The sequence below is a fragment of the Tiliqua scincoides genome, chromosome 2 (genome assembly GCF_035046505.1).
Source record: "Tiliqua scincoides isolate rTilSci1 chromosome 2, rTilSci1.hap2, whole genome shotgun sequence".
NCBI lineage: Eukaryota > Metazoa > Chordata > Lepidosauria > Squamata > Scincidae > Tiliqua > Tiliqua scincoides.
Window position 1 is genome coordinate 92,410,711 of NC_089822.1, and position 18,492 is coordinate 92,429,202.

The 18,492-nt window shown below is 40.9% G+C and overlaps 1 protein-coding gene across 3 annotated transcripts in view; it reads right to left on the reverse strand.

The window, feature by feature from the left end:
• Window positions 1-18,492, reverse strand: part of SLC44A1 (solute carrier family 44 member 1) — a 113,596-nt gene that overhangs the window by 18,016 nt on the left and 77,088 nt on the right. For all 3 annotated transcript variants that reach the window (XM_066615172.1, XM_066615174.1, XM_066615171.1), the window contains 7 exons: window positions 13,723-13,812; window positions 10,583-10,737; window positions 9,476-9,662; window positions 8,821-8,986; window positions 7,366-7,522; window positions 5,712-5,795; window positions 2,861-2,998 (listed from right to left, as the gene is read on the reverse strand). In XM_066615172.1, coding sequence (XP_066471269.1) covers window positions 2,861-2,998; window positions 5,712-5,795; window positions 7,366-7,522; window positions 8,821-8,986; window positions 9,476-9,662; window positions 10,583-10,737; window positions 13,723-13,812 — 977 coding nt within the window. The remainder of the gene's footprint in view (window positions 1-2,860; window positions 2,999-5,711; window positions 5,796-7,365; window positions 7,523-8,820; window positions 8,987-9,475; window positions 9,663-10,582; window positions 10,738-13,722; window positions 13,813-18,492) is intronic.

Here is an 18,492-nt window from a genome sequence, read left to right on the forward strand (position 1 = left end):
TTGGAGTCATTCTAGAAGCTCCGTTACTTACTTAGGTCTCTCCTGGCCTCAGAAGACCCCGTAAGACACTTCCAGTTTTCAGAAGCAAACAGAAAGTGGCCTTCTGAAAACCAGAAGTGGCTTATGGAAGTTTCTGAGGCCCGCAGAGGCCTGCAGAATGGGTCACCAGGCCAAGAGCACCATCAGGAGCATCCTGACCAACTGCAGAGGACCAGGTGAAAAATACCTCCAGATAATACTATTTTCTAAATCCTCTTCCAGATCAGGGGCATAACACATTGCCCCAGTGCCCAGGGCAGTGAGGTCACGTGACATTGTGACTCACTCAACTTGATGACATCACTGCTCTGGTAGCTTTGCCGTGCCCTGTCCCAGCTTCTGTGAAGGCTCAGAGCTTTCACAGAAGCCGGAACGAGGTGCACGAAGCCCTGCCCTCAGAGTAAATGTTAAGTGATGTTCTCTCTGAGGGCTCTAAGCCTTCAAAGAAGTCAGGATAGGGTGTGGTGAAGCAACCACTGCCCAACTTTTGGGGAGGACCTGGAAGTGACTGGGAAGAGCCAGGGGGTAGCCTGCAAGGCGCCTGGGGCACATGCCCCTCAGGCTTCACCCAAGATATTCCTCTGTTCCAGATATACTACAGTCAGTTTCTTCCAACATTTTCTTCTGTTTGTAAAAGAAAGGTTAATTTGATTCTGTGATTCTTCCCAGCTTCTAACTATCCTTAATACATGTTTGAGAAAAGTAGCATAAGCTTATTTCAACATTTCTTTCAAATAGATTTCTTTCAAAAATATATGGTGGCTTCATGAAAAATGAATGCATTTTCAGGTGTGAATCCTGCTTTTAATGAATATTACATGTGAAAATAGATTGCATTCCACTTTGGTCTGTCTGTTGTCTTAAGTCAGAAAGCAAGGCTGGATTAAGGCAACACTGTTTAATTGACATTAAGGGTGCAATCCTAACCCACTTTCCAGCACTAACATAAGGGCAATGCAGCTCCTAGGTAAGGAAACAACATTCCCTTACTTTGAGGAGGCCTCTGTGAGTGCCCCCCAACTGCAGGATGCAGCACATGTTCTACTGGCACAGCTATGCCAGTGCTGGAAAGTGGGTTAGGATTTGGGCCTAAGAGAGATTTTTCTGCAGTGCTGGTTTCAGCATTTCTATGATTCTGTTATTTTCAGCCAATTGAAAAATGTGTTCTCTCCCCTCAAGGGAGACCTTCATGGTACATATAAAATCCATTCCAAGCAAACCTCACTGTGCAACCCTCTCCCCCAGGCCATTATATCTAATTATTTGCTCACTCCTACTGCAACTTATTGATTTGTTTATTTTTTGAATTACAAAGTCTCCATTTGGAAGTTCAGCTGGCTGCACTGTGATTTAATACACAATGAACAGAAGGAAAGGAATTCATATTTAGGGCCCCAGTACCATCAGGGCTTTAGACATATTTGACTAATGTGTAGAGTATTTGAGCTAAAGATAACATGTTTTGAAATATGTAAAAAAAACTTGCTTCATTCACTGACTACCTTGTAGCAACAGTTAAGATAAATATGTAACTATCTGGGACTACAAAAATAAAGGATCAGTCAAGGACTGGGATCAGGATTCAAGATCATACGCTTTCCAGTCACTATAAGGTTACAGCTTCTTTTCATTCCTCAACAAGGGCAACTCCTATGTTCTTACACTCCAATTTCTTGACCAGTTCCTCAAAGGGTTGTGCAACTATTCTACTAATAGAAACCCCCCTTCTGTGGCCCAAAGGAAACTTTTGTTGGGTATTTCACAAGGGAAAAGAGTTAAATTCCCCCTCCCTATCTGCTGCAGCCCCCTTCCTACTGCTATTTTAAGATAAAGGAAAAAAACATCTTTTTTTCCAAGCAGCAGCAGCATTTAGTATTGTGTTCTGTTTAACACTGTGCTACATTAACTGACATGGTCAGTCTCATTCATCCTTTCGCTTCTACTCAAAGGGTAAAGTGAAGCATAAAAGTGCCAGCAGAGATACATGCACACCATGACTCTGTGGAAGCGCAAAAGGCAGTTATCAGGTGACAAATTCAGGTTTCTGTTGACACAAAATCTGCAATTAAAATAATGCACAAAAATAGTCCTTATGGCTGCACTGCTATGCTTGAATGGATACAGATTAGTGCCTTTTAACTAGATATGAGATACTTGGTACAAGAGCCAACAAGTGGTACAGCATGGCAAGCAATACTTGACCCACTGCCATGATGACTGCATGACACTGCTTTGCCTGGCTTGATCTGTTGGAAGTGGAGCTGGATGGGACAATGATACACCAGAGGGCAAAATGTGACAATGCAACTGCCAGGCCCAAAAACTGAGGCAAGTCACCTACTTCTGTGCTCAGTTGCTATCTGTGGTGGCAGTGCTGGTATTTGCAAAAGTGGTAACTGGAAAAGGTGATATTTGTAAAAGTGATGCTTGAAGGGGGAATTTAAAAACAAAGTCACAAATCCTTGATCTAGATGATACCTCCTACAATCTCAAAAGCCAAAGTATGGCTGAATATGATTTAAAGATTTTAGGGGTCAAGGTCCACCACTTCGCACAGCTGCTTACTCCTCTATGTTAATTAGTGCAAGAAAATAAATTATTTAAATTAGCAGAAACACAAACCCAGGAGAATAAGTTATGGAAAAATGGAGATGTTATGCACAGTTGTCCAGTTTATACAGGTCACATAATTTTACTTTTGACGGTACAGAAGTAGAATTGCGTATAAAGGCTATCCAAATTTTTTAAAGAGTGTACACTGCTGTGAGTGCACGTAAAGTGAGAGATTTGAGATTTCCTAACAGTTGTGGTGCAGACCTACCTTCCCTAGAAAGAGCATGAAATCTCCCACTGTGTTGATGGCAGCCACTCTCAAAGCATTCTCCACTAGGATCACAAAGGCATCCTTTGCTGAGGTGCAGAAGTTGGTGCTGTTGATAGCTGTGGCTGTATATGCATTCTAGATGAAAGACAATCATTTCATTTGTCAGTGTCTCTTCCACTAGGACACTCAAGACATTCCCAGATGCTTGTCAAAACTAAAATATTCCTCCACAAATAGTGTAGTCTCCTGCAAGTTTGCCAAACAGATCAAAAATACAGGGTGAACCAAAAGTAGGTGGAATAGGGTTTGCGTTAGGGTTATACTATAACCATGGTGTTCATTATAACTATGGCATTTGTGTTATATTATATTGTATTTATTTATTGTCCACCTACTTTTGGTTCACTCTGTATATTCTAGCTAAAATGAGGGTCAAAATTTCACATCTTGCTGATACAACATGAAATAATGTACTGCCTTCTTCACTAAAAATTGTCCTCATATACACCCTTGTTTTCACCTTTATATTTCTCTACTTGTTTCCTAACACTGGAAGTGATACTTGCTAGCAGAACATTAGGAAAAGGTTTCCTGAAGGTACCAGATGCTGGCATGCCAAGATAAACATCTTTCATGTGGATGTTTTTTATAAATATGCAGGAAAAGGGAAGATTTGTCAGATTCTTGGAACTCGGTACTCAACACCTGATGCACAATGCAGCCTACGGAAAAGTGCACCGAACTTTCAGGAAAGTAATCAGTAATCCAGAAAGAACAGTAATCTGCTTCTTCAATTGTTTCTTCTAACACTACTTCTTCTAAGTCCTAGATAGTTAAATTTTTGGTCTTACCTGAGGAGACTGGAACTGATGACTGGAGTTCATGGAATGGACTCCAGATTGGAGTCCATTGATATGGACTCAAATGGAAGGAGTATTTTTGCAAATACATAATCAAATTTTATTTATAAATAAATAAAAATATTATTTCTTTCTAGGTCACCTTTGTTAAAATCCCATAAATTTAGGTGAGTCCCAAAAGAATGTCATCTTAAAAAGTGGCTCCTGGTGCTAAAAAGTTTGAGAACCAAAGTTAGAAGGTAACTGGTAAACAAAACAAACTTAAAAAAAAATTTAGATACTTAACAAGGGAATCTCAATCAGGCAGAGCACCCTGCCCAAGCAACTGTTCAGACACAGCTCTGAGAATCCACCTTTTCCACTAAAGACAGACAGATTTCTCCCCCCTAGTGTTGTTATGGGCTTTCGAAAGAATAAAGAGCTCTCCCATCTCGGCTGTAAACAGAGTGGCTAAGGTGTTCACCAGAAGTCCTTAGAGTGGAACTTACAACCCACCAAGTCTAATGCAACACAACAACCATGTATGGCAGTCACAAAGTGCTCAATAAATAGCTTGCTTTTGCTGCCCAATTAGGGCCCAATCCTATCCAATTTTCCAGTACTGGTTCAGTTGTGTCAATGGGCCTTGAACTGTGTATCCTACAGTGGTCTGAGGTCACCTCAAGGTATAGGAATATTTGTTCTCTTGCCTTGGGGTTGCATTGCAGCTGCACTGATGCTGGAAAGCTGGAAAAGATTGGGCCCTTAGGTCTGCAAAACCTGGCATGCCTAATGGGCTCCATTTGATATGATGAATGGCAAATTGGGCATGCCTAGCTGTGTTCTGAACAATGTCATGATTTGGGGTTTCACTAGTCCTCCAAGTTTCAAAGCCATATGGACAGGTCTGCTTGTGTTTTGCCTAATAATTTTCTTAAAGACTAAAAGAGTTCTATTACACACATTGTGGTGAAGTGACTGCTGGTAGCATGGAAAAAGAAGGCTCAAATAGTTGAAACTTTGCATCTAGCCACAGGATACGTACATAGAACATACAGGTCTTCCAGCCAAACCCCAACATGTTGATATTGTAATAATTAACAGATAGGTGTTCTCTCCAGACAGCTAATGGAATTCTTGCATTAAATAATAGATTATTATCTGTTTCTGCTATTTGTGGTCTATCTTTTAATTAGTGATAAGCTCACATTGTGTACTATCAACCGATTCAAAAGATTTCTTGGATATGAACCGATCCAAGAGATTTAACAAAAGAGCAATACTGCTTGAAACTGGATTCACAGTTATAAGGAAATAATATATAAGATCATGTCAATAAATGTTTGGAAGGGGTTTTTACTATCCAACTTCTCTGGCGGCCTAAGAGGACTTTTATATATTCTGTCTTCCCAAGACTGACTGGAGAGATGATACCAACATTTTACCGACATAGATGAGTTTTAGAACATATATATTTAAGAAATAAAGTACAGGAATGACTTAAGCAAAATGACTTAAGCAGATGTTCAAATGTGACAAATACAAAGGAAAAAAAATTGAAGAGCTAAAGCATAACACTCCAAGGAAATCTATATAAATGATTATAGTTACCCCACTGCAATTCATAGCAGATTTCCCTCAAGCTAAAAGGGACAATTATGGGTACTCATTTTTTAAAAGGGATGATGCTTAAATATTAGACAAATGAAGCATGCCCCCCTTGTTGTGCTGACTGTGATGGACCCATATACAATTCAAACCACTGCACAAATTTGCTTCACTGCTGAAATATGACTGCTTCTTGTCCAAAACATTAGATTTGTTATCAGCAGGTAAGGAATATGCACCTTATTTCCAGAAAAGATGCTACTGCCTGCAGTACATTCTTAAGTGCATTCAAATACCAAGATACAAATTGGCAATCCTTTGGTTTAAATCAGACTGCGAGAGAGGGTGAGATTCAATATGCCACTCTTTCAGAAAGAACACTAAGCTAAAGAAAATCTTACCTGATTTAGGTAAGTCAGGCACTTTTCTAGACACCAAAGGCAGCAAATGCAGGCTTTCAAAATACACCGAGCACAGGCATTTTCCTGAGATGAGGAGAGTGACACATGAAAAAAGGATTACTCCAAAGGAAACATTATAGTGCATCAAGTGCTAGAACATGGGATGTTTTTAAAATACTTTGCTACTTCAGATACAACTCTCATTTTACGTGTATGCTTACTTGTACAAAGAGCTTATAACTGAATTTTAATTCAGTGGCTCGTTCAGCTAGACAGGTACAGAAGGCCAAGTTACACTTGTGAATCAGCTGCTTTTTCACAACCTACAAACCTTCCTGTGTAGAGTCATACGGAAAGCCTCAGGATAATCAGGCTGTATACTGAGATAGTTGACAGTTATTTCCATCATTGTGAATGTGAGAGAAGAATGAAACGGCTGCTGACTGCCTCTACAAACAATGTATGGACACCAACGTGTCTTTACTCCATCCCATGCATGGAAAAACATGTATGATTATAAAAAGGGTGTGGTACTGATACCTGAACCATATACTACATCTCTGGACCCAGTCTGCCCACGAACCAGATTCTGGCAGTGGCTAAGAATGATAAGTGGCATCTTATCATTTAGTTTCTTGAATGCTGGACTACAGTCTGTATCCATGAGCAAACTGAGCTAAATACCCTAAAAGCCTGGTTTTATTCCTCCCCAATTAATCTTACAATGTTGATTAGAACTTCAAAAGTATAGCTTTGTCCTTAGAAGGGTTAGCAACTTCATGACTCAATTTCACTGAATCATCTATAGCCGGGGTGGCCAACATGCGGCATGTGAGCCACTAGTGGCAAGCAGGCACTTCCAAAGTGGCACGCACAGCAGAGTTGATCCCCCTTGTTGGCGACCTGGGCAAAACCTTAGCAGCCAACCACACAAACTGGCTTGGTGTGAAGGCTGCCACTGCCAAGGTGGGCTAGTGCAGACTGAATGGCCACCAGTTACCCACACACAAGGCATGCTGAGTCACTACCTTCCTGGTCCAGTTTTTGGCAAGTGGGTTGGAAGCACAGCAGGTCTAGCTGCCACTGGAGGCAGATGGTGCTGGACCCCGCCCCCCCCTCGATAGTATGGGGCATCCTGGCCAAGCTGGAGGAGGTAGAGTGGCATATTCAAGATTCTGAACATAGAAGTGGCACATGGCATGCTGCAGTTGGTCACCCCTGATCTATAGTAAGCCCTAACATACTGTCATAACTTTTAAAGTAGGTAGAGCTTTAAATCTCAGAAACCTGAGAAGATAGTACAGAGTATGACAACATTTGGACAATGAAACTCAGATATTTCATTATGTAAATATCTACAGTTAACAAAACTTATTCCTTTTCCAGTATATAACACAACCTCATGATTTTCTGCCTTCTCTCCCCAAAAACTGTCATATACTACTTGTGTCTGAGAAAGCTTATTCTATTCATCAGGAGAAAAAAGGCAATTTTTATTTTTTACTGTTTACCTTTCCTACTGTCTCAGCATTCCAGGCACACAGTTCCAAAGTTCAATTTCCCATTTACATTTTTCATATTTCATTTTCACTTAACATACAGTATGTACTGTAGCAGAATAGTAAGGATTAGGTAGTGAAGGATTTTCCCTTACTTTTCCTTTTACTTGGGTATGAATATACATGAGTATCATCCGTGGAATCTTCACTAAGGTAATAATGAAAGACCCTTTAGCCACAGTTCCTAAATGGTAACAGATCAGGCGATTGACAGATGCCAGAATTGGCGTGAATGGCAGATTCCTTTTTTCTCTGTGAAAAAAATTTAAAATAAAAACAGAGATAATAGATAGACTCAGCATACAAAAATAGGTAGCAATGGCATGCTTCAGGGGCCATCTGAAATTGTGAAGGGCCTTAGATGAAGTCTTTGTGGGGCCACCTGTTCAGCCCCATTTCAAGTCTCAGAGATAACTGATATCCTGCATTTAAAGTCCCAGGAAAGAGAATTTGGGAATCCATGACTAAGGAGGCAAAATGACCTAGTAATATGTCTGGTCTTTCACAGCATTAACTGGTCTCCTGTGTTTTCTGGATCAGTGGGGCTTTACATAGCTCATCACAGTAACCACCTAATGACTCCAATGCTCTGCATCAGCAGAAGAAAAAAATTTTTTAATGTCATATAGAATTAATTCAATCTTTTGGATGTATCTTGCCAGGCAAAATGAAGGCACCAATTCAGATCCATGTAAAAGCCTCAAAAAAAAAAGAGACAAACCCAAATTAGCTTGCTGATTAAAATTTAAAACTAGGCAGACTCCTAAGATATCTACACCCACCTTTTAAATGCTGTAGTTTTTAAGGACAGAGACTGCTATTGCATTGGTTGATTTTTTTTTTTAGTGTGTTTCAGAAGTGGCCACTGATGCATGCAGCATTTCTTTAACAAAATCTTAGAGAGAATTGGAAGCAAAACACTGGAAGCCCCCTATGTACATACTAATTCAGCTATAGAGGTCTGTATGGAAGCTGGAACATATGTAGCTGTTGAAACAGCTGGCCCTTGCTACCTTAGCACTAATGCGCCTGTACAAAAATACCACAAAGGACATACTGCACCTGTGTGATAGTGTCCACACAGCCATCCTGAACTATAATGTCCTTAATGTGGACATCGATAACTTGGGGAGCCAGCATATTATGTCTTTACTGTAACTCACACACTGGATCACTAAATCAAAGGCAATATGCTTCTTGATTTTAGGGGCGACAGATTACAACTTTTGTTTGTAATCACTCAGTATACTATTTTAGTGATGCAAGATGCTTGCAAAAATAATGATCCAAATATCATTATTATTGATATAGTACCACTCAGGTACATGGTGCCTTACAGAAACATCATTGCTTTTTGCTAAAAGGATGGTTGTTAAAGAAGCTGTATCTTGAGTGTACAAAGGCCTCAACCAGCTCAATGCAAGGTCACTAGCTGTGACTCTGCCATTGTTTCACCTTCTCATTTTATTAAACCATCTGCTCATTCCCAGTTAGATTTTATCAACCTAGCACCTCACCTCCACCTCACTCTCCCCCCCCCAACTTCTCACCTTGTGAAATAGTATGTTACAACAGCCCCCGCTACAGTCATCTGCTGACAGGCAAGGATAAATTCACTGATCCAAACCAGCCCCACAACATGATACCACCACATGTATCTCAGTACACCTGTGACCTGGAACTCCACAACACCTTGATCATTTTTGACAGGGCTACCTAGAAGCAGAAACAAAAAGGAAAGTTTTTTAATATTCATTTTGCAAGATTGTAGCATTTATAAAACATCCACTTTGAGATGTAGAGAAGCAGGATAGAAATATTTTCATGATAGAAATACGAGAAGCAGGATAGGACTATTACACTCACAGGTAAAACATCTTCTACCTTTGAGATGCAACACAAAGTGTTGCAGGCATACTGTGGTGTTTTCCACAAACACTAAGTGTGAAGGACAGGAGCAGAGCCTCCAACACCAAGGTACATATGTTGAGGAACTATGGGTCAATTAGGCCATACGTCAGTGTGATCTTGATGTATTTACAACACACACCCCCAACAATGTTTTTCTTTTAAAAAACAAAATGGTGTTTTGTTTGAGGCCCTCAGCTACATTTCAATTAATTCAAACCTCCAGTGAGAGCACATCAATTCTTTCATTCTTTGGAATGTAGCAAAAGAAAAATTCTGAAATTATACAAGACATACCTGTGGTACCAAGGAAGAGCAAGACCATGATCCAATATATCCAGAAGAGCAAGAGAGCAAAGAAAGTCCAAAATGGCTGGAAGACTAGCAGTGGCAGGTGAATGAAGACCTTGCCAGCCACGTGGAACAAGGCAATAGTGAGAGCTACTCGTTTGCGCATAACTAACATTATCAGCAGTAAGATAACCTGCATAAGGAAGAAGATACCTCATTATATTTTAGATTAATTTTACTGTCTAGGGCAGTGGTTCTCAAACTGGTGGGTCGCTTTGCAATCACTTGTTTTGAACATTCCAAACCTCAGGGAGCCCTGCGGAGGGCTGCACGGGGCACCCTACACTTCCTGCAACGTCCTACAGTCCAGTGTGAGTAAAAGCACCCCCTCAGCGACATGAAGCTGTACTCCCAGTATTCACCCCGCTGTCAGTTTAGAAAAAGCAGAGCTTGAGATAGACAAGGATGGTGGATACAACCGGCTGTTTGTGCTGGGTACTAATGGGGGGAGTGTTGGTACTCATACCACTAGTGCTCACACTGATGCAGAGAAGTGCTGGTGTGTAAGCTTACTTGCATACTGGTGGAAGGCAGAATTTGATGGGGTGAGTGTGGTACTGCCTCAGATGTTAGATTAGCTTGGGCTGTCCTATCTCATATGTGTACAAACTACCAGCTACCCCACAACATTTTCCAAGGGCTGATCCAGACATGATATTTCTACATTAGGAAGTGCGGAGGGGAGGATATACCTGTGTACAGCTTCATGCATATGGACTGCACATGTCCATTTTACTATGTGTCCATGTGCTAGAAAGTTATGATTTGCAGAAGCTGATCTATGGAGGTGCATGGAGGACAGAGTGCCAGTACCTTTAACCATGGTGTAGAAGACAGAATTTTGGCAGGTGCAGCTCAACATGGAAGGGTTTGAAAAGCCTCACCTGCCAAAATTCCCACTTCAATACAATGGTTAAAGGTACAGGAACTCTGCCCTCTATTGTATCTGGTCACCCTGAGTAAAAGCAACACACAAAGTTGACCACTTTTCTGCCTACACCCAGTATGTAAGCTTCATGTGTAACATTATTGAACACATGGTTAAATACTCACTGTGAAGACTGTAGCTGCAATGGCATAGATCAGGAGGGCCTGGCGATTGTCTTTGGCTATTTGAAGCTGAAGCTGATCAACAGTAATAGTATTAAGAGTGTCACTGGGAAACTTCCGCTGTTTAGCATACAGCCACCATAACACTCCTGTGCCACCTGTGTTCACATTGAAAAAGAGACATGCCGCATTTTCATTTGGAAAATAGATGCACAGCAGTGTTTAAGAAAAGCTACTGGTTCCCTCAGTACCATTGTTAGCAGGCTAGGCTCAGATATAACTGTTCTGTTCCAACATAAAATGTGAGTATAGAATGGTACTCTGGCTTCACAAAACACATCTGATCAAAGAAGGCTCTCCTTTACTAGGCACCTTTAAGGAGATGGTGCTTTTCTATTCCCTCATCAGAAGGGATTAAGGATGGGCAGGAGAAGGTTATGTAAAACAGATGGCGAACTGGGATCTGCTGAACAGCAGCATGACTAGAAGTCTAACTGACATTAACTCCTTGCAGCCTTCTATACTTTGCTGCCTCAAGCACACTGGAGAGACCCCTTCCTCTCCCATGCAAGCTGGTAAACATCTGACTTATACCATTATGGAAACCATGAGTGTCGCTGTCATACACAGGGGCATAGTGGAGCTGGGTGGAGGTAGAGCTATGATGTCACAAGGCAGAGGACCCAAGAAGATGATAGGATGAAGGGGATAATGAGACATGAAGGTCTGCAGCACAACAAACTATTTACTTCCACTTAATTTGCTTTGCATGGCATCCAACACCCTCCCACCCCTATTGGCCTCTTCCTACATGGCTACTAATACCATCACCACTGCTCCTCCCAGGGGTCACTTCCTCCTTGCGACACTTCCTGCCTTTATAAGAGAGTCAGGGATGGAAGAAAGCAGCAGGGAACAGTCTGCTCTAGCCTGCCACTTTAAGGGTCAAATCATATCCATCTACATCAGCACTGGAAAGTTGGATAGGATTTGTCCCTAAGTCTCTGTTGCTCTCACGTTCTTCTTCCATCCTAGCCTCTGCGTTTTGAAAAAGGCAGCTGGAAGAAGCAAGAGCAGTGATGGCCCCTAGAAGTAAGGGTGTGTGTCAGAGAAATCCAGAGAGAGAGAGAGAGAGAGAGAGCATGTGAAGGGTTAAGGAAAGAGAAAGCAAGGAGTATGCCAGGGTGGGAAGAGGCTGAGTGAGCTAGAGATGGTGAAGTGGAGAGGGAGCAAGGCAGGATGGGTGGAGGGGAGACCAAACAAGCTCAAAGACCAAACAAGACCAAACAATCTGAGGGAATGAAAGCAAGAGGGGGAGCATTTCTCTCCATCTTTGAAACCCCCTTGCAAAGAAACACCAATTTATCCCTTCTCTGTGAATTTTTTTGCCACCGGTTGAAAAATAAGTGGGTTCTCTTCAGCGTATTCTTTTTTGTTAGAACATCCTGACTTGCAATGACACCCAATTATGGCAGTGTTACATATTTAATATTTTATTTCTCTGTATTCCTGTTTATTACCTCTACCTGTAATTCAAGGCATGCAGGAGTTATGCATTTAAACACACACACTTGAAGCTAGATGCCTATCCAGAGAGTAAAGGGTCAGATCAGTATTTATATCCTGCTCTGCACAGTTTATCCACTGAATAACATAACTGAGACATCGTAATAAATGAATGCAATCTTCTCTGACACTTAACCCACATCAGTGGGCCTAGTAATTTCAAAGACAAAAGGCTTACCTCTTTTCCAGCTAAAACTACAGGCTAAAAGATCTATCTCCTTTGGTTGGGAGCCACCTTCCTCAGCTTCTCTCCTGTGAAAAATACTCTTTTTCTTCCCCCAAATACTTTTAGCACAAGACGTTATGTCTATTTGCATTGTAAAAATGGAACTTCACCAAGTTTATTTATTTTTATTATTTATTAGATTTATATTCCGCCTTTCTTCCCAAAGGCCACCCAAGGCGGCTAACTATATATCTTGTTTCTATGCAATTACGACCAACTAAATCAATATCACTTGTGTAACAGTACTATATAGTTTTTGTTTAAATCTTGTATAACTATACAGGTGGGCCCCTCTATCAGATCTGCAGTTCCCCAACCCCCTGTCTCTCTGCATCTATTACCTTTGTTTGTGTTTGTAATTGTTGCATGAAATGTTTACAGTGAATGTGAATGTTAACAGGAAGCAATAGCAGGGAGCTAATGTTTACTGTCCTTTCTAGCCTGCCTGCTTGCCTGTAAAAGCAAGAGCCATGCAATAATTGCAGGAGGCTGTGTACCTGCTTGCTTGGTTAAAGCAAGAGCTATTTCATGTGACTATTACAAACAAAGGTAATGGGTTTTGGGGGATGTGGAGACAGGGTTCCCCCTTATCTGCAGGGGTCCAGGAATGCATCCCCCATGGATATTGGGATCCACTGGTATTTTCCTACCTGCTATTTTTGCCCTTTTGTGTTATTTCTCAAATTCATCAATGTGAAGTCATTATGCAATGTAAATGCTTTGAATCTGATTTTACTTTGCTTCTAGATAACTGGCTGTATCCTGGTTTAAGAAATCCTTAAACCTTGATAATGATCAGTCTGATATTGTTCCCAAGGGTATAGTTTTAATAGTTCACAGGGTGACAACAGTTGGAAATCAGTTGTTCCCAAAGCAGAAAGTGAATATTTAAACAAAGCAAGAGCAGGCAAGAAAGGCACTAGTTCTCCACTGAGTTGTCACAGGCTGTAACTATTGATATAAAGCATCATTTTCAGTTTATCCACTCCAAATCAACACAACCCATGGTGCATGTATGTGTCCCACTCCTTGTACTGAACTGATCTGAACTGAGTCAGTGGGGTAGTTTCCAGATTTTTGCAAATGTTTTCTTCCCTTGTTTTTTTAACCCTTTCAAGTTTTTCTGACCATTCCTTTAATAAGGGCATTCCAAGTCCTGCTCACTCTGTCTTCCCAAGTTCAGGCAGATAGGTACCACCATAGGAAGATGGTGGAAATACAGGTTGAAGAAATAGTAAGAAAGGCACTAGTAAGTATGGTAAGTATGGTGGATATATTTTCAAGTGTGGGAAAAGCAAGAAGATATATTTTTAATCATACAGTCAAAACAAAAACAGCTGCAACTACTTACCAAGTGATCCCAGAACAACTAGAATTGTTAAGATCCAAACAAGAACTCTTGAGATGTATCTGATTATCACCATCAGAATCATGGAAAGCACTACAGGTAAACAAAAAAATAAGCAGAACATTATTGAAAGCAGAAATACTTTTATACATATATTTAACCTGACCTGACCCATACAAATATAACTGCACATTAGTGATTATTCTGCATTCACTATGAACTGTTTATATAAAAAATGTACAGAAAAAGTCACCTATTCTATTCCATTTCTGGATTTGTCAGTTAAACAAAACTAACATTTGTATGAACATTTATGAGTGTGTGCCTATCTATAAAATTACACACACACACACACACACACACACACACACACACAGATGTAGACAAGTACAATGAAAGAACAAATGTGACATGAGAAAATCGTGGGATTATTATCATGAGTTGCAAACATTGCACAACTCATGGTGAGCATAATCCAAGAAGTTCCATGCAGACACTCATGCTCATCAAGCACAATTATGAATTAAGATGTTAAGATCGTGACAAGAGCCACATACTACTTTGTGCTTCATCTGCCTTAGTCAGGAGAGGTCATTTAACAAGATCTTTTAGCTGTCAGACATGTATTTGTCTGACATCAGACATCTGTCAGACATCATGGGCAGGAGGTCTGGTCTAGAGGGTAGAGCCTCCGTTTGCCTGAAGATAACATCCAAAGGTCGCCAGTTTGAGGCCACTGGCACTGTGAATGGCGAGACCTTGAAGCAGCTGACAAGCTGAGCCGAGTTATTCCACCTGCTCTTTGGTGTGAGTGAAGAAGTGTCTTGGCTGCCCTTCATGTGAGAGATGAAGGAGCTGCTTGTCAGCTTGTGTGGGAGGAAACTGGAGGCCAGCATGTGATACCAGATCAGAAAGATCCATCTGAAATGTTGTGGTTCTTGAAAGATAGAACCTTTCTTCAATTGTAAAAATCCCTATGGGGATTTAGAACAGCCTGCCTATGTAAACTGCCTTGAATTAAAGTCTGAGGAGAAATCTGACGACCAAGAAAGGCGGTATATAAATACCTGTATTATTATTTGTCTAGCTCTTCATGGTTTCGGAGTGTGAAGGTCTTGTCCAATGGCAGTTTCACTACCTATGATCTATCTTAGATTCACTTGGTATCATACTGATATATAGCAGTTCCCTGATTTACGGACATCCAAGTTACTGATGTTCGAGTTACAGACAGCAGCATCAGCTCTTTTGTGTAGGCACAGTCTATTCATTTGTGGTGCTTTTGCATAGGTACAAAAGAGCTGGCTGTTTCTATTTACCTATGTTCCAAGTTCTCAACAAACCTCCATAACAGTACCGATTATCTTTGGTGCTTTCTATGACAGGCAAGATGCCTGCCACCAACTTTACTGGCATGGAAAAGGTTGAATAGCTTCAGTCACTTCCTGAGCGCAAGTGTAATTTGGAAAGTTGCTGTAGTTGGAATGAACGTGGTTAGCCACTGTTTTCACACCTATGTTACACCAAATGTTCAAAGTACCTAAACACTGAGAGATGAATCAATGAATTTAATAGTCACATGCTGATGGGTTAATGGTCCAATCTCATCAGGGCATTATGCTGAAAGATCTCACAATCTGTCAGTATAAGGCTGGGCCCACCATCACACAAGTCGCTCTGTTAATCGCTTGCTACCAAGTGCACAGAAGCTGGGAAGCCCCGTACAGGCAGCAGCAGGCCATCAAACTTCCACCAGAGTAGGTAAGTTGGTGGAGGGGCTGGTTCAGGGGAGAATTGGGGTAGGGATAAAACCAGACCAGTGGCAGATCTCAGCGGCAGCTGCATCCACAAGATTCTATGTCCCTGGACTGGGCCTTACACACCCCTTTGCACCTACCAAAGGGATTGCAAAAAAAGCTGGTGTAGATCCAAACAGGTCCACTGGGGCCCAGAAAGTAGCAGTGTAGGTTAGTAAAAAATTTATCTACAAACATTGTTGCTGCTGTACGGGACCCAGCTGGCAAACAGGATGCAGTCAAGGCTGTTCCACCACCGCTGCACTGCATAGGCCAGCAATGGAAGGATTGGGCCGTAAGAGTGAGAATAGATATCTGTACTGGACAGTTTCTAATCTCATCTAGAATTGCCAACTATAAATCCCAATAGTCACCAACATTTTGTATATTCACTTGCCACTCATTATAATACATACACGGTGAGAAAACCGACAGGGAAATAAAAGGGAATAAAGTCTATCGTATTGACCAAGCAACCATAACTCTTTGGATTTTTGCATCTTAAAATTATAGACACAAAAGATTGAGCAGAAACAATAATTTTAATGATGTGCTGATCATGTTCAGAGTTCTACATCTCTATTCCAATAACAATGTTTTTTTAGAGGTGTTGGCTTCTCCCTCATTTTCATTTTCTTACAAACCTAATGTGGCATATCTCAATTTTTTTCAATAATACTTTATGTGGGCTTAAATGCTTAGGTGATCATTTTACATTTCCCCACCACATTGTAGAATCTCCATTTCTTTCTTTGAATCACACAGGAGTTAAGTCAGTGGTGACTAATTTGGTCCACTGACTTCAAAATTGTTTAGTCATGACTAACTTAGTTTCGCTATATCATATTGTTTGAGTTATTACAATATCTTTTAATTGGTATTTATAATTCAGGACCTGTAGGCCCTGGGGGGTGGGCGGGCAGGCGGGCAGCAGGAGGTGGGGCTGGGATCTGGCAGTTATGCTGGATCCCAATCCCCGTTCCTGGGGAGAACGGAGCAGCTTCAGGCTGCTCCACTCTCCTTAGACTTGGGCCACCTCAAGAGGTGGCACAAGTCCGAGGAGACCATAGGGGCCAGCAGCCCTTAACCAGAGGTAAGGGAAAATGTTTCCCCTTGCCTCTGGCTGAGCTGCTTATGGCCACTATCCTGAGCTGAATACAGCGCAAGCCTCCTGGCTTGCCTGTAACAGTGTAGGATAGGATTGCGCCCTAAGTCATCTAACATGAGTATGGTTGACCAAAAAAAAGTTCATAAAATTTAATTAAAATACTCAGGTTGATGTGGCTTTCCACATATGACATACAACACAAGAACGTACTAGAGACAGCTGGTACTTATTTAAGATCTTCTGCAAAGGTATTTCTACTAATGAGAAATCATTCTCATCAATGAAAGGCTTTTAACTAGGCTAGCAAACTTTAATGTAATTGATAGATCAACTAACTAATGTCAAAGTCATATCAAATTTTAATCCTCAAATATTTGAGGTGAAAGTTAACATTAGAGGGATGCATAGAACATGCTAATCAACCCAACTTTCTGCCTTTTCCACTTTTTATATGTCATTTCAACACAGTAATTGCTTTCCCAACCTGCCAAAGCACCATCTTTAAAACTTTGAGCGAGATTGCTTTTTTCACTTTCAATCACAACCCATCAAGGACCACATAACATGATGTTATCATGGTGTTAATTAGATTTGACAACATGGTGATGTAAGTTGTGGCACAAAGAGCCACATTACCCTCACTCTGAAACCCAGATCAAGTTGCAGTCACGCCAGAATGCTTATTAGAATGTACATTCAAGCACGCATTCTAGTCAGAGCAACATAGTGTAGACCACGGGTGTCAAACATAAGGCCTGGGGGCCGGATGCGGCCCCTGGAAGCTATTTATCTGGCCCTCAGCTGCTGAGCAGTGCTGAGGTGTTACTGCTGAAATGACAGCCCACATGAAAATTGGGCTTTTCCATATCATGAAATCTGATCAAGTTTTACATATTTTCTCTCCTGTCATTTGCAGTTAATGACCTTCTATATGAGAACAAGGTGCCGCTTTCTGGCCATCAGCTGCTTAGTGATGTCACTTTCTGCTTAATGACATCACTTCTGGCCCTCAGCAGTTGCCCTGAATGCTAACTTCGGCCCTCTGTATGAAATGCGTTTGACACCCCGGTGTAGACAGACAGTATCTACTACTGGATTCACATTCTGATGCCCACATAGATAGGTGCACCCTGTGTTACAGAACCGTGATGATTTCACTGCAGCAGTACAGTAAAAAAGGAAACATCAGCTTGATTTTCAGAGGCATTTTCTCCCTCCCAGTGCCTGTTCAAGCATCCCATGAACAAATTCTGAAAGGGGAAGAGCCCTTTTTCAGGGGTACAAAGATACTCATGAAACATGCTTGTTTTTCAAATCAATTCATCTGAGTAAATTTTAACTGGTTGGGATAAAAGTTAAGGCACACTTTAAAAAAAAACATTTGTTAGGCTATTTTGTGTCTGGTATATTTCTGCAATGAGAAAAGAGAAGATATTAAAACTGGGGTTTTTTCCTCAAATTAATGGCAGATTTCTTAAAAAATTAAGTTGTAAGTTTTCCTGTATTTTGTTCAATAATGATACAGGAGCACCTATATTATCACAACCTTTAATGTTCAAATTGACTGAAATATAACAAATTTATTCATTTATTTATTGGGACTTATGCCCAGCTCCCTTTCTGAGAGGCTCAGAGCAGCCTGTGTGTTTTTTCTCAGATGGTCGCCAATTCACACGAGCTTATAGGACTAAAGTCCTGCTTTTAACCAAAATCCCTGAATATTTTAAGATTTCTGCAGCTATATTCACATAGCACTTTGAATACAAATTGAGAGAGTATACTCAGAAGCCTAACTAAAAGGCTCCTAAATACTATATACTGGTAGTTAAAATTTTGTTTTTCATTTTAAAGAAGGCAAAGGGTTCACTG